The sequence below is a fragment of the Palaemon carinicauda genome, chromosome 4, assembly GCF_036898095.1.
Source record: "Palaemon carinicauda isolate YSFRI2023 chromosome 4, ASM3689809v2, whole genome shotgun sequence".
In the NCBI taxonomy this organism is placed as follows: Eukaryota; Metazoa; Arthropoda; class Malacostraca; order Decapoda; family Palaemonidae; genus Palaemon; species Palaemon carinicauda.
The window spans coordinates 108,626,378-108,643,028 of NC_090728.1; the positions used below are offsets into that span (position 1 = coordinate 108,626,378).

The 16,651-nt window shown below is 32.5% G+C and overlaps 1 protein-coding gene across 3 annotated transcripts in view; it reads right to left on the reverse strand.

Annotated features, from left to right (window-relative positions):
* Positions 1-1,816: 1,816 nt before the first annotated feature.
* Positions 1,817-16,651, reverse strand: part of LOC137640091 (mucin-2-like) — a 135,386-nt gene continuing 120,551 nt past the window's right edge. The window contains exons 6-16 of one of the 3 annotated variants that reach the window (XM_068372550.1): positions 12,666-12,793; positions 12,104-12,359; positions 11,543-11,651; positions 11,042-11,149; positions 10,684-10,809; positions 8,916-9,117; positions 7,735-8,031; positions 6,797-6,880; positions 6,184-6,403; positions 5,622-5,869; positions 1,817-2,960 (exon numbers count right to left, since the gene is read on the reverse strand). In XM_068372550.1, the coding sequence (XP_068228651.1) occupies positions 2,835-2,960; positions 5,622-5,869; positions 6,184-6,403; positions 6,797-6,880; positions 7,735-8,031; positions 8,916-9,117; positions 10,684-10,809; positions 11,042-11,149; positions 11,543-11,651; positions 12,104-12,359; positions 12,666-12,793 (1,904 nt within the window). In that variant the 3' untranslated portion in view covers positions 1,817-2,834. The remainder of the gene's footprint in view (positions 2,961-5,621; positions 5,870-6,183; positions 6,404-6,796; positions 6,881-7,734; positions 8,032-8,915; positions 9,118-10,683; positions 10,810-11,041; positions 11,150-11,542; positions 11,652-12,103; positions 12,360-12,665; positions 12,794-16,651) is intronic. The other 2 variants (XM_068372551.1, XM_068372552.1) reach the window with 2 other exon arrangements.

A 16,651-nucleotide genomic window follows, 5' to 3' on the forward strand; every position in this document is an offset into this window, starting at 1 on the left:
GTGTCATCTGTTGTTGAGATCATGATGAGGGGTAGATGGAGATGGTTTGGGCATGTTTTTCGCACTCCTCAAGAGAGATTAGTTCGCCAAATATTCAGTTGGGCTCCACAAGGCACTAGAAGAGATGGAATATCCAGGCCTACATGGCTGAGGACTATGAAGCACGAAGTAGGAGATGATGAATGGAAAAGTTTTGAATTAAAAGCTCAAGATAGAGATGACTGGTGAAATTTAACCAAGGCCCTTTGATGATGATGATGATGATGAAAGTTAAAGTAAATTATGACTAACGCATCTATTTCTCTTTGTAAAAGCAGCAGCTTACACAGTTTAGTGTAAATCGTTGAAAGGATTTTGGTGAGCCCCTCACTTGTTTGGGCCTGATGTTACAAATAAGTTATTACTGTAACCTGATACCTTTCAAAATGAGATTATCATTCCATAATCTGTACCTTCTAGGCAGTAAGTCCTTTGCTTTTGATTTAGTTTATATTATATATTGGTTATTTAAATATCTTTTTAATATTTTATCATCAAACCTTTAATTTCTACCTTTATAATTATATTTATATAAAAATTAATTTCTTGCAATCGACAGCTAAGTTGTTGGTTATTAATAGCTACATCTTTAAAGTAAACAGAGAGGAAAATGAAACAAATTATTCGTTAACAAAACTTCATTTTCTATGTATTACATCAAAGAAATAAATAACATATAATTCAAGTGAATGAATCCTTAATAAAAAGGGACACTAAGAGTAGAAACCTCCTCAGTTGCACATACTGTATGTGTTTTGATCTAATTTCTCTTTAAGTAAAATTAGCACTACTTATGTACATTATGGTACACAACCCCTCAAGAGAATATCTCTATCACTGTTGCTGAGAGTCATATGTTACTGGTAAATGTTCAGACTTCATTCTTATGCCACTATTGTCTCATAGAAGTTCTCTCTGAAAGCTGATAAATATACTTCTGAGTATCCTTTCCACCAAACGTACTCAAATTCAAATTCAAGGTATATTTTCTATGGCAGTACTGATATCGTGGATCGTCTATTATTCACATCATAGTACCACATCTTTTCTTTCTGCCATCCATTTTAAAGAGGAAGTCAAGGCAGGTAACATGGCTGATCAAGAATTAGAGATGATTTCCAAATTCTAACCTTACTAACAGCATCAGAAACTGACTCAGTTTATCTCAAGATGTAAGTCATCCGGAGTCGATACCATGGTGATAAGCACAGAGTAGAAAAGAAATAAACACATTCTTGTTTTAAACACTGATAATAAGGTTAATACTATGAAAAAGTATAAACACTCAAGTTTATCTTATTTCTACAAAAATAAAAACTGACAATAGAACTTACTACCTCGGATGTGTTCTCCCAGAGTTACATAGTAGGTATTATAGGAACTCTGTGCTCTGTCGATACAAGATAAAATATCGTCTTAAAGAACTTTTGTAACTATAAATAACTTGTCTTTACAAGTTTTATTATACTACATAGCATTTTATGTTATATAATGATGATGATATGTACACAAAAGTGATACCTATGAAAAAAGTAAACAGTGAAACCATCAATAATGACTGCTATAATGGATCTGATACCTAAAATTGATATAAATGTATTGTGTATATATATATATATATATATATATATATATATATATATATATATATATATATATATACATATATATATACATATATATATATATATATATATACATATATATATATATGTATATATATATATATATATATATATATATATATATATATATATATATATATATATATATATATGAATAAGTTGCTATTAGATTTTCACTTCAACGTGCTTTTCAATAGTAATATAATAAACTGATGGCCAACCAGCATGATTTACAGAAGCAATTTCTATTAGTTTGTGATTGTTTTTACAGTATGTGGGGAGTACAAAGAAAATGTACTCTCATATTGACAAATCAGTAATGAAATACAGTACAGTATATACATACATTCACACACTCATATTCAAATGTAGGCTTGTATATATATTGAACATGTTTGTATATGTATAGAATCTAGAAAGATAAACCAATTCGTGAGTAATTGATTAAGGTACTGTATTCTTTCAATTATGAGAACAAAGCTATGTCATTTGTATGTTATGTATTTAATAAATAGAGTGAAGCATAATAACTAACTACATTATATATTATATTAGCAACATGTACAAGGCTTGAGACTTATCTCGTGTGAACTATTGGAAAGATTTCTGGTGAATGATGATAAAAAATGCTATACATGGAAGTTTTAAACAAAACATCAAAATCTTACAAATAACACAACATTCATTCCCTTTGTTATTCGTTAGTATAGGATTAATACAACTGATTCTCATTGGTGATAAAGCTGCTAATCATAATTTTTTGTCGGTCTGTATTAGTTTTAGCAGTCAAGTTCTACTGTATATTATGGCAGATGTCTGACTTAACAGACTTATGGAAATATAATAGCAAGATCTGATCACCACAGTTGTCGAGTTTATTGATAGGTGAAGGATAAAATGGGTTAAAGCATAAATACAAAAAAATATGTCAAAAGCATTCATGGAAATAAACTGTTAACAGTTGCTTTAGATATGTCAGACCAGCTGACAAGCAATCATATCATCAAAATATCGTTAAATAAGAGTAATAAATACAACTCATAACAGAGTTACATGTCAGACAGAAAGAGCATTCATAAATATATTTCCATAAGTCCACAAAGTAAATTTCATGGGGTTACTGAGTCTGTGTTAAGAAATTAAAAACTCTTTTGAGTTCCCCTTTTTCTGTCAATGTAAAAATGAAAAGTTATATGTCTGGGGATGACTATTTTTGGGAATTGGGGGAGGGGGTCGGTCAGGGGGTCCACAGGTCGTGGTCAGGTCATCCGGTTCATAATAAATGTCACTGCCTTCCTGTTGGAAAGAAGGGAAGAGAAAAGCTGCATTAGTTATGGATCAGAGAAATCCTCCTAAAAAAAAAAAAAAAAAAAAAAAAAAAAAAAAAAAAAAAACCATCAATGTTTTTCTGACGATGAGCTTGCTGTAAAATTATAGCCCTTTTTCAAGTTCCCATTTTTTACACTCTCATCAGAGAATTCATGTTCTTGATTAATAGTTGATTTTTAAATTGAATACAATTCTGTATAACCATTATGACCATTTCATCATTAATCATAAATTGTATATTTACTAAGATGAATCTAAGGATGGCTGATTAAAGTAAGCTTATCATCACAAACATGCTATAAAAACACGATAACAAAGATACACAGTATATACAAATAAATAAAATTATTGTATAAAAGAATATTGGAAACCACATAGATTCAGAGATTTCAAAATAATATCATAGGAAAGAAGGGAAAAGTTGTACCATATTTTCTCAAAGTAATTTTTTCTTTAAACCTATAACTTTCACAACCTTGGGAAAAGATCACTGAGGTTAAAGATGAAAGATTCACTCAGCATTTAATCCTTGATAAGAAAACAAATAAAACATTCATTCAGAAACATCTTTAGATTGTAGGTCTACATATTGTTGATGGATGGGTGATGAAAGGCTAGAACTTTAGAAATATCTCACCTCGGGTATTTTTGAAAAGGAAATAATGAATTAAATTTAGGGAAGTTAAATGCACGAAACGGCTGATGAAGTGGTGCTTATAGACTTTTGATTTATAATTTACCATTGCAATATAATAAATGCTAACACAAGGAAAGACAAAAAGAACTATGTTGACTCTCATTTACACTCTCTTTCTCATCACCTGAGGTAGTCATGAATATATATAATACAGCCAAATGATCCAAAAGAACACCTAAAGATATTATCTACACCACCAAATATATACACTTTTACTTTCAGTATAGATGACTTTGTGCAAGTTAAGACTGGACTTTTCTACGGAAATGGGCTCATGTAAAACTCATGAAAGTATATATACACTTTTACTTTCAGTATAGATGACTTTGTGCAAGTTAAGACTGGACTTTTCTACGGAAATGGGCTCATGTAAAACTCATTTGATAAATTTTGAATCAATGTTATTAAAATATAAGAGAAAATTTCCATATTATCTTGTTTCTTCCTTATTTTTTAATAATAGTTTGCATACAGCAATGCTTCATTAAGTTTGAAGACATCTAAATATTGATGAATACTGTAAAGGACGATTGCAAAACTAATATCTACAGGTTGAATGGTAAATTAAATACTAATTAGTCTCAAGGTGTTCTTTTGGATCATTTGGCTGTATTGTATATATTCATGACTACCTCAGGTGATGAGAAAGAGAGAGTGTAAATGAGAGTCAACATAGTTCTTTTTGTCTTTCCTTTTGTTATCATTTATTATATTGCAATGGTAAATTATAAATCAAAAGGCTATAAGCACCACTTCATTAGCCGTTTCGTGCATTTCCTAATTTCCTATTCCTTTCTTGTTTAATATTTTTTTAAGTATTTCATGGAGTTTTAAAAGTGTAATAATAATGTATATATATTTTGTCATCTATATAATAAAACTAAATTTTGCACAAAAATAATCAAAGTTCCTTCTTTTTAACTCTTTGCAAACAAGTAAAAATATAATGTATTGTGAATGCTAATATCCAAAGACACTAGAAAAGAAACCCAATAGAAAAAATAATTACCCAAAATTTCCTGACAGAAAATAATAAGATATGAAAAATAGAGTGACCCAAGAGTGTGAACCTTAGATGCAACATTTAGGTGAGATTCTACCACACAATTGCTGGTAATTGAAACGACACAGGAAAGTGAAAACAAGAGACTATTTGTAAAGTGAAAGAAGAACGAACTGTTAAAAAAATTGCTTTTATTTTCAGAGGATAGACAGGGAAGCAACTGGTAAAATGAATAATATGCCATAATAGAAAGAAATGAAATATTCACTACCCATCAAGATATAAACATCAGCCATCAGTATTTGGTACTGTACATAATATTTAAGAACTTCAAAAAGTTTTTGGTCCCTACTGTGGAGCAATAATCTTCCTTCCCTTGCTATTCTACTCAAGTAAAATAATGAATTGTCATCACCTATCAATATAGACCAAATACAAACCTAATATAATTTTTGAAACGATGGTGGACACTTTTAACAAGACTTTATAATTCCATATGCCAGTTTTCAATACTCTAACAATCTAAATGCAGCACTATTTAAGAAGTAAGAGATAATAACATTTTGAGAAAAGGTACTGATGAATCAATATCCTCGAACACCATGGTATCAACAACTACTGTATAGGGTAATTGAATTGGGACATTGCTATTTTCGGCATGATCTTTTCTAGATCAAACCAATACCTGACTAAGTCCATCATAAGTATAACATATGTATGCCTTTATATTGTTATGTACTTTAAGCTATGTACATTCTAATTTTGTGAAAATTTCTGCCTAAACTTCATGTAACCTACTATATAAATTTATATTTCAGTGATATTGAGCACCTTTATTTCCTATCGACTAACTAGAGTTGACCCTCTAGAACAACAATGAATTATAACTTCTTGCTATACGTGAATGTTGGCCCGCTAAGGTACCCACCGCCAAAGAACCCCTTGATTTAGGTCGTGGTAGTTGGTAGGGGCGATCCATCTCCTCTTCTGAACTTTCTATCATGCCCATGGAATTACCTCCAATGACAGATGAACCAATGCCCTTGGCAATAACACTGGCTCCACCCATGGGCCCTATGGTGGCGGCTACTCCCATGCTGTCATGTAAAGGAACTGGCGTTCTAGCTCCAAGGGTTGGAGCTCTTGAGACACCACCTGCACCTATTCCACTTTGAGCTGAAATCAAGAAAAGTCTTTTCACAATGGCAGGGTTGAGATTCCAAACTGAATGTCAATTTTTCCTTGACTATATGTTGAATATTAGTTCTACATTTAATACTGTATACTGTACTGTTCTTACATGGAAGTTTCTTTCTTCCCAATACAATTGATTGGAGCTCATTTTTTTCTATATGATATCAGTATATAGGGATAGATTTCCAGAATCTGAAGGGAAAACTGAATTATGTTGCTCAAAACTTCAAAAAGAAATTAATCCATAAGATGAGGTAACAAAAACAAAACAGGTTTTAATATATTGATACACTCACACATTGCTGTAAAGGATGCAGGGCCATATTGTCCATACATCGACTGAGTCCCAAATGCTTGATGTTGTTTTTGATAATGTTGCTGTTGCTGGTGCTGGAGGGCTGCTAAATGGTTTACTGGATTCAGGTGTTGCAATCCAAACTGCTCATGGTTATACTGACCTGTTGCTGTTGAACCTAAAGTTCCAAGTGAAGCATAGCCAGATAATGACCCCGCCATCTTTGACATTCAAAAAAAGAGAAAGTAAATTTTTAATACCTTTAAGCATTGGTCATGATGAAAAGAAACACCCCACACTTGAAATGCATTCTAAGTTCTGACAAAAGTCCCTATGCCTTTCACTTCCTTCCCAAATCATACTATTAGATGATTTCAGGAATAATTAATTGCTGAAAAGTGAAATACTTCAGATAAGATGTGAATTTTTCAACAGTGTAAAATATATGTAGACTATAGCAATCAACCAGTAATAGTCTACCCTAAATCCGAATTGATGCAAAATGACATACTGTATTTACTTGTTCACTTATTTCATACCTTCTAACATTATTTGCCCTGCATACTTACAAACATTAGTTTATCATAACATTAGTTTATCATCAATGTTCTTACCTGCCTCTGGCCTTTGTACAATGGTGTTGGAGTTGCTGCAGCAACAGATGGAGGGGCATTAGGCCCACCTAATGTCCCAGGTTGCTATTGGGAGAGGAATAAAAATTTTTAGCTAATTTGGAAAATAAAGACAATTTTTCACAAAGCATCTCTCCCTTTTAATTTCTGAATGCAGTTCGACGTACTATTATAAATAAAAAATATCTCATTTTCATTGCTCTAGAATAAACAAAGAGTTTAAAAAAATAACAATCTGACACATTTACATAAATACATATGCATCAAAGAATTCACAGTATAATCATTTACTTTAATATCCAGTGATACTATTCATCATAAATCTATTGACATTTGTAAGATAAAGTGCAATATATCAGTATTTATACAATAAAAAGGTCTAGCATTTTCCAGGCTGATGTTCACCAATATCTGTAGGGACACATTCGTTATTATTTCGGGTACATAAATTAAGTCAATAATGATGCAGTTTGTGAACTGGTTCATTGAGCTCATTGAGCAATGAGAGACAGGAAATTTTATGTAATTAGTGCAAGTATTACCAAATACAGTATTGTGGAAATGCATGTGATATTTCATGAACAAGAATATTTCATGTAATGCATTAGGGATTGCAGTGAAAATATAACTGAACCATGTGTGACTTCTACTCTATGCCACACCACAATAACATATCTCCACTAATATGCTTTTACTTCACCAAAGATACTGATGAGTCAGTGCCGAATAAGTCTACTGTCAGCTGTAAGCAAACCTATTGTCTAGTTCAGTTGCTTAGTCAGTGTTCTTTATAATGCAATTCTAGGATAAAAGAGAAAGGATAAAATAGCAAGTGAAAGGTGTATTAGTGGTCATGCTTAGGATTTCTTATCATGAGATATTAAAAGCAGGTATTTAAGAAGAAAAAAGTGTTAACTAACAGATGTCGACAGATGAGCATGAAGTGCCATGAGCTGTTGGAAGTTTAAGGTCGGATGTGAAGTCATCATATACGAGGGAATTCTGTTCTTTGAATTGCCCTTCGTCTGTCGTCCAAAGATGCCCCGAAGTCTGTCCAAGATACTCTTGCCTCCCCGCCTCCCGAGGGTAGAGTTAGAAAGGACTCTGGTCACTCGGTTATAAACCGAATATGGGTTGGAGGAGGCAGCTGCTGAGGTTAAGTACTCATTACTGTTAGCAGAGTACACGGCACTGGCCCCCATGTCTTGAGGTTGTTGCTGTCGGATCAGCGTCAACAGGAAAATACAAAAGAAACGATGGTAAAGTGAAAGTTTCTATCAATGAAATTTTTTTTTTTTAAATCACAAATATCAATACAAATAATGCTAAAATGAAAGCGTTATGGCGACAGAGCGGAAAGTTACGTTAATAATAGTATTTACTAATAAATGATTAAAAATCATATCATGAGTATTCTCTTTTTCCATAGCTAATACCTGAATACCTAATGTGAACTTAGTTTACCCAAGTCTTTACAAAAGATAAAACACAGCTCCAAATAACTAAAAAAACTGCAGCCTACAGCTCATGAAGAAATTCTATCACTTTATTATTACTTGCTAGAAAAGCACCTGATCTTATAAAATAAAATTGTCCTTTGTTAGCAAATTGTTTTTTGCACAATCTCTATAGTTATCATGTAAAACCCACCAAACTTAGGAAATTCTAAGGTCCATGGACACAATAAGATTATAGACTTTTAACTTGGTTTCAAAGAAGAGTTGAAATCTCCTAAAATGTTATTATAGAGTATTTTTTTCTTCTAGTATCATCAATTCTTAAATTAGAAACTTTTCTGTCATTAAATGTACATTTCAAAGCAGAATCAGATATACTATAATAATGAAATTTGCTCTTGAGGAGTCATTTCATCTGTGGGTATGATGTCCTCATCAGAAATTTTGAGAATTTCAATCATTATTTTCTTTTTCCCAACTTTGTTCTTGTTTTACAAAAACAAGTTATGTCACCTACCTCTACTCAAAAGACCTCTATATTTTCTAGTCTTAAATTCAGTTAAAACCATTCATATTTCTCCAAATATTTTGCATTCCCAAGATGCCAAAACAAAATTACTTTTACTTGTAGATGCAAACCATACCGTGTATATATTTTGACTGCCGATGCTTTCTGCAATTTGTGCCCATCTCATGCGATCCTCCATGGAAACTCCATATTGATTCGGTGGTAGAGTGCCACCCTTATGTTGAATGTTAACGGAATATCCTCCCAAGGTCGCACCTGCAGCAGCTGCCCCTCGAGCTAGCACCTCCGTCTTTCGATCTTGAGCTTTCCATCTTCGACTGACGTGAAAAAAAAAGATGAGTATGAAATTAGACCTTCACTATTGATTTTTAGTTATGCAGGTTATAAATTACTTAATTGAATGTTGTTTCACAGTTTCTCTAAAGTCCAAACTTAAGTATATCCATCAAATCTCAATACTGTAGCTCTGCTCATATTGTATATGGGTAATAGATAAATAAAAGTAAATCAAGCCTGTAGCCTCCATCTTCCATCCTTCATCCTGGCAATGACATGGGTTAGGAATATCAAATTCATAATGCTTAATTTTAGCATTACTTGAGAATCTAATTGTTATAAAAAACATTTATACTTTAAAAAGATGAGAAAGTTTCCTCGATGAAAATTTTTCAAATATATCTTGGTATCTATGAAAACCTAAATTAACCATTTAGTTTCATGTTATGAATATATTGACAAAGTCTCACCAAACGCAATTCTCCTATTTCGAGATATTTTGTTAACAATGATTGACAAGCAGACAACTTTGAAAACAATCTCCTTCTCATTACTAAATTTCTCCATGAAAGATCGTGCACAACGTAAACCTATTTTACTGGAAAACACATTCATAGCCTTTGTTGGCTTGGACACGATGAAACAGCATATAAATGAACAATAAAGGCTGAATGTCATCTTTACCATATTACCTGCTACGACTCAATTAGTATTAGTGGATCTTTGTGTTTTATAATATATTGCCTAAATATCATGTGATCATGTTTAGTAATACTTAAATGTCATGTGATCATGTTTAATAATATATAAGTGTCATTTGATCTTAACATTTATAAGTATAACTAACCCAGATAAATTTATGGGAGCATAATCCTAATTTGAAAAAAGAAAAAAATATATTTAAATTAGCAGGTGAACTTGATGGTAAAATTTACTATTTTATTAATAAACTATTAAAACATATTCCGCCAAATAAAAGCCATCAAATCTTACAAACCTTTAAATACATCGAATCTATTTATAGCACATCTAATATGCAGATTCACATTGCTTTTCACTCTTTATTCTCGAATTAAATTGTGTTCGTCTACTAAGATGATTTTCCTAATTACATAAAAAGTCTGCAATACAAATCATTTTTAACTCAATTTCACAAAGCATGTCTGTGATAAACCATAATAACAAAATGCTTATAAGACAAAAGAAGAGGAGGGGGCTTTAGGGAGGGGAAATCTTAAGGAATGAAAAACTGTTTGAACTTTGGGAGATTCAACTAAACCTTTCACTTTAAGTAGGATCTTTAGTTTTACAATTTTGCAACCATTACAGTTAATTTACAAAAAAATAAGCAATTACTAGTAAAAGAAACATACAGAGAGAAATTATATGATATAAATTAAATTCTTGTATAAAACAGATCTCCTCTGCCTACACTATGCATTTCAGTCATTGAGTTTTATAAGGAGACCAGATCATCAAAAGGATTGAATATTGTAATGCTTTCCATTAATTATACAATCACTCAAGGAAGGAAAGAACTGAGGTTCAAATAGATTTTGCATTTATATAAGATGTCTCTTATATAAGCTCACCATAATCCATCTTACCTCCACATGCACAGGAAGATGAGCGTTAGAATGATGATAACGACAGCTGCTACAGATGCTCCCACAGCTACACCTAAGACCTCTCCATCAATTTCGCATCTGGTTCCATAATAAGAGCCCATGCACCTGTTCCAAATAGACAGGTTTTATTTGATTTAGAATTTGGGTTTTTTGAAGAGTAAAAATGTCTTATCCCTTTGAACGCCATTTTACTTCCTATTTTTCTACTTCCTTTGACACCACTGGACATGCTTAATACTCGATGTCTAATTATTACAAGTTTTCCTCTTTCTTTTTTATCAACATATATAAAGTTAGTTTACCTGAATACAGACAACATAGTCTTAAAATCACTTACTCGCACACCTTCTGACCAGACTGAATGCGGCAGTCTCCTTTTTTGTTGCAGTAATCTGAAGAACAAGACTCACATTTCCTTCCCACCTGTTCTGGGTCATCAGAATATCTAAAAAAGAGAAAAACATATAATGATCAGATAGCCATGTTTATAAAATAGGGGGATTCACAGATTGTATACTCAAGCTAAATCTCACGTAGCATTAGACCTCTCTGTAGAGAGCATTCAATCATCTAGCTGGTGTAAAAAAAAGAAAAAAAAAATGATGTGAGTGCAATTCTGCGTACATAAACTTGACAACACTGAGATTACTAAACAATTTTTTCTTCTCTCAAGAGGTCAGCTACTCTCCTCTTGGTAAGGGTAGAATAATAATAATAATAATAATAATAATAATAATAATAATAATAATAATAATAATAATAATAATAATAATAATAATAATAATAATAATAATAATAATAATAATAATAATAATAATTTATAGATTTAGTGTCTTACCTGTCGGTATATCCAGGCAGACATCGACAGGTAAATGTGCCAAATTCATTAATGCAGGTGGCGTCTGGATGGCAGTCATAAAGCAAGCGGTCATTGCACTCATTCACATCTGCCGAAAGTAGTATTGATATAAAAACTGAAAAATCTTTGATAATTATACAGATTTAAGGTTAATCCAACACGAAATTTTTAAAATACCCGATATCAGGCGTATAAATTTCTTATGAAATGAATAGGCGGTGCCAAAATTAGAAAAATCTGAAAAAATAATTACTTTAACTCAAAAAGACTCTTACATAAAGGTTTTAGCTCCAAATGTTAGATTTTATTGTCTGTTTGCTAACACATCACTTGCCCAGGGTACTTGATTGTCAATCACGTGAAACAAAATAATTACTTATACAAATATCACATAAATAAACACAATTTTTCAACATAACTTAACTGATACTGAACAGTCTATAAGATCACTGTAAACACAGACTAGAAAGTATATATGAATAAAATTGTCACAACGGAGACCAAATCAGATATTACTTGCAAGAGAGAGAGCTGGCTTACCAGACACGTCCGGAATGGGATTAAGAGGCCCCTCTACATAGAGAGAGGAGTCTCCGATGTTATTAGCGTGGTTCTGGATGACTTGGATTATCTGCCTCTGTACCATCTGAGGCATATTTCGATTTCTATTGGTCGGGTTGTCCTCCAGATGGATGGTAGAATTGACTATAACTTTACCTCCCAGAGAGTAGAATTTGTGGATGGTGTTTCCCAGGTAAGTGGAGCCTAACCTGGTTTTTGACAATGCGTTGGATATCTGAAAAGTAATGCATAATAAAGAAAATAGTATATCAAGGCCTCTAAACCAAAAAAATTATTCAAATTTTTTTCGTAATCATATTATTTGCTCTATTTTGTTAGCAGTTTATCTTCACCTGATCACATTCAACCAAGACAATATTAGCTTTGGGTTTAGGGTAATTTTATATCAACTTAATTTACATAGGATCTTTTAACCTCTATTTCAAGACATTTCGTCATTTTTGAAGGTAATAGACTATATCGCGACTTTCTGTAACTTCCTAAGTACTACAGCCACCAAATGACGAGATGTGTAACTCACCGCTAAGTGAGACTCCCATTCCAGAAGGCGGTACTCTTCAGATTCTGGATTTGCGTAGTTTCCATTCCAGACAATTCGCTGATCCCCGACGCGGTCAACCTTCATGGACACTCTCAAAGATATCATTCCTAAAGATGATATGATTAATAGGTGAGAAATGGAAAAAAATATAGCTACAATCATATAAAATAGTTATACACTTCTGTAGGTTTGCCAGAAAAAACTAATTTGAATTTTTTTTTTTTACAAATGTAACTACTGTACTTTGTCAAGGGTACTAGAATAGATGATACTTCTTTTTACATAGCTTTTCGTGTAAAGTGGATGCAGGCGCAACATTGCGTGCTCTATTAAACCACAGAAATAGGAAGCGATCGTGTACACACGCACACGCCCACACACAGACACTTACACATAGACATGTTAAATTACAAACTATTTATAACAAAAGAAAAACCTTAGTCAATAAAAAGTAAATCTAAAGAGAACATTTGTTGTATTAAGGTTTTCGAATTAAGACTTTCTACTAGCAAACATAATTCTGTGTTAATGAATATATGGTGATCTGAAGACCATAATAGAAATATGTAAAAAATAATGCATTAAAACCAAACAGCTTTAGGTAAGGTGACTTTGAAATGAATATAGACTAAAAAGAGTTGAGCAAAATGGCATGTATCAGGGCATTAATACTGAAGTATCGAATTAAAAGCTCAAGATGAGATGACTGGCAAAATAAAGGTGATGATAATAAACTATCAAAATGTCCTATATATACAAAGTAACATCAGTTCAGGAGACTTCTATTCAAAGCGGTTGTTATGGAGATGAAAATTCACGGCAAAGATAAGAACTATAATGACAAGAAAAAAATGATATACGGAGAATAGTTGTATAAGATGTGAAAAAAGAAAGACCATTACAAGTATAAACATGATTTCTAGGTGGTCAAACTGCCAATGAATTTCTCATCTTTACATGAAAGAAATATCACAAATGGCTGGAAACAATCAGGAAGAAAATTGATTTTATGTGTTGATATGGTAGCAAAAGGTGTAGAAAAACTACCTATCAGTGCTAAACACACAATCTATTCCAGGATAGACATTACACACCTCAATCGAACGACAATAGAAATGAGTATAGACCGAGATTCCACCGAGAGACCCATTGTTTGAAATAGGACCCAGTAATCATAGAGCTTAGGCGGCCATGAATTGTTCTTTCTGTAAAGTGAGCAGTGATTTTCGTCACAGTCGATGGGGTTTTCATCGGGTGTCGCCCAACCATTTCTACCCGTTGGCTGTGATGAAAAAAATTGCACTCAGGAACACCTCAAGGACGTTTTTGAGCTTTTCTTTTTTAACAGGAAATTTTTATTTTCATATTGAATAGTGAAATATGGATGCACAATACATACATATACATGCACACACACACACACACACACACACACACACATATATATATATATATATATATATATATATATATATATATATATGTATGTATGTATGTACTGTATGTATGCATAAATGTGTGCATGTTATCACAACTAATCAATTTGAAAATAAATAGAGGGATATTTCCAGTCGGATATAGGTGTAACTGACAGTAGGGCTGGCTACCGGAAAATACAATACTGTATTTACTCAACCGGAATCATCTGTTATGAAATAGCATGTAAATAACTAATTGATAACAATAATCATAATAATAACAACGAAAGACACATTGACCTTTGATGAGATTCTAGTGTTAAGATGACTTTAAATCAAATATCAAATTGTAGTTTTTGAAATAGACTTCTTTTTAAGGGAGTGAATTCTTCAGAAAAAACTTACTTCAATATTTTTTAAAACCTCATAGATGACAATCATATTTTGATTTTTTAACTCTTTGATAAGTTTCACACGTGCATAGAAACAGAACTGCTTTGTAACATACTGTATATGAAAGTGATATGATGTATAGTAATTTGTAGTTTAAACCAAGTTAGATTGCTAAAAACTGTGTTGCTCGACATGAGAAGTACTTCCAGACGACTTTCCAGGGAGACATTCCTGTGGCTGGTTCCTGAAATAGGACCCTAGCCTCTCCCTTCCTGTTTCAGTAATATTGCCAAAGGGACTTTGGATATAGAGAATTCGAAGCTATAAAGGTCTCGCTCGGCAAACTAGTATGATGACAAACACTCTAAATATACACATTCATATAATTTATGCCCAACATACATCTACACAAACACAAATCAACCGTCATCTTCAGCGAAAGTTTTTGCATATTCTCCAAAGCTGAACCAGGCGCTACCTGACGACTCTGTTGCCAGTCTGTGGCCCAGAAAAAAAAATAAGTCAAATAATGAGGTACTGGACCAAATATAGCTTGATAATATAAGGTATTACATCTGTGTCGTGGTGGTCAATCACTACACACAAATCCGTCCAAAGACATTTCAGGAAAGTACGAGTCATTTTAGATCCTTAAATAACGGGAAGAGTCTTGGTGGAGTTGGTGCAAGGCAACACGAGAGAGAGAGAGAGAGAGAGAGAGAGAGAGAGAGAGAGAGAGAGAGAGAGAGAGAGAGAGAGAGAAAATGCAATATACTAAAGAATACAAGATGGAATATGAAATAATTCAGTGGGCTTGTACATCTGTCTTGTTAGTGCAGGTGCCATCTCTCATCTATTATTAATTTATGAAAGAACCCATATATATATATATATATATATATATATATATATATATATATATATATATGTGTGTGTGTGTGTGTGTGTGTGTGTGTGTGTGTGTATGTGTATGTGTATGTGTGTGAGTGTGTGTATTTTTCACGCACATTTATGCGAATGTGCGTAATGTATATTAACAGCAACTATTAAACGATCTGCTCCTTGGATTTCATGAATCAATTCCATGGTATGACTTTTATTGCAGACCTAAAATACCATTAGAATTTGGCCGGAAATTTTATGTTCCGGTTTACGCAGCAGGAAAGGATAATACATTCAGACTTATCATAAAAATAGAGAATCAAACAAAGTTATTTAACAATTACTAGCTGGTTTGAAAAGGGCGTTACTAAAAAGGTTGTGAATCTCTGTGGTAACCTTAATCAAACGATCTATTGTCCGGCTTCTGACAAAAGAAAAAAAATGTGAGAAATGATGAAAAAAGATTTTCTATTTATCCAAATCAGGACGACAGTTATTGTTCCCTCACCATCCTTACATATCTGTTGTACCAAATTTAATTGGCAGAAACATCTATGACAAAGTTAAGGTCATTTTTGCTAAAACTAAGACGATATTCTAAGTGCTTTAAAAAAGATTTATTGTAAAGAGAATTGTTCTTACGAAATATAAGCAAAAAAAAAAAAAATGTAAATTAGAATACTAACCGATGAAATTGTCTTTTCTTTTTTGGCTCAAGTAATGAACAGCGAGTGGGCAATTCAGACCCAAATTGTAAGAATGATCTCAAGCACGATCCATATGAATCTTATAATAACAAAAACCTTAGCAGCCGAATAGTTCCAGATGTATGTTATTGTCACACACACACACACACAGACAAAAAAAAAAAAAAAAATAAATAAAATATAAACGATGATATCCCAAATGTATGCAATATTTGTTTTGGTAAATCCCACTTTAAACTAAGCAGTAACTTATCTTTAAACCCCTCTTGAAACATCATCCCATTGCCGAAGGTCTTTGCAGAGTTAAACTCTAAAACGAAAACGATTATACATTTAACATAATATGCGTCATCTATTCAGAAAAGCTTAGTCTGATAAATAAATAGAATGATAAAGACTTTCAGTTAACGTATCTGTTAACATCATGTGGAACATCTGCCTCTTACGTTCACGTTGATTAAACTCACTGACAAGAGAACTATTTACCACATCATTTAAGAATAATCGCTGATGCGTCAGAGTTTGCAAAGTATCATGTGGCACCGGGATTCCGTTTTTCTATTTA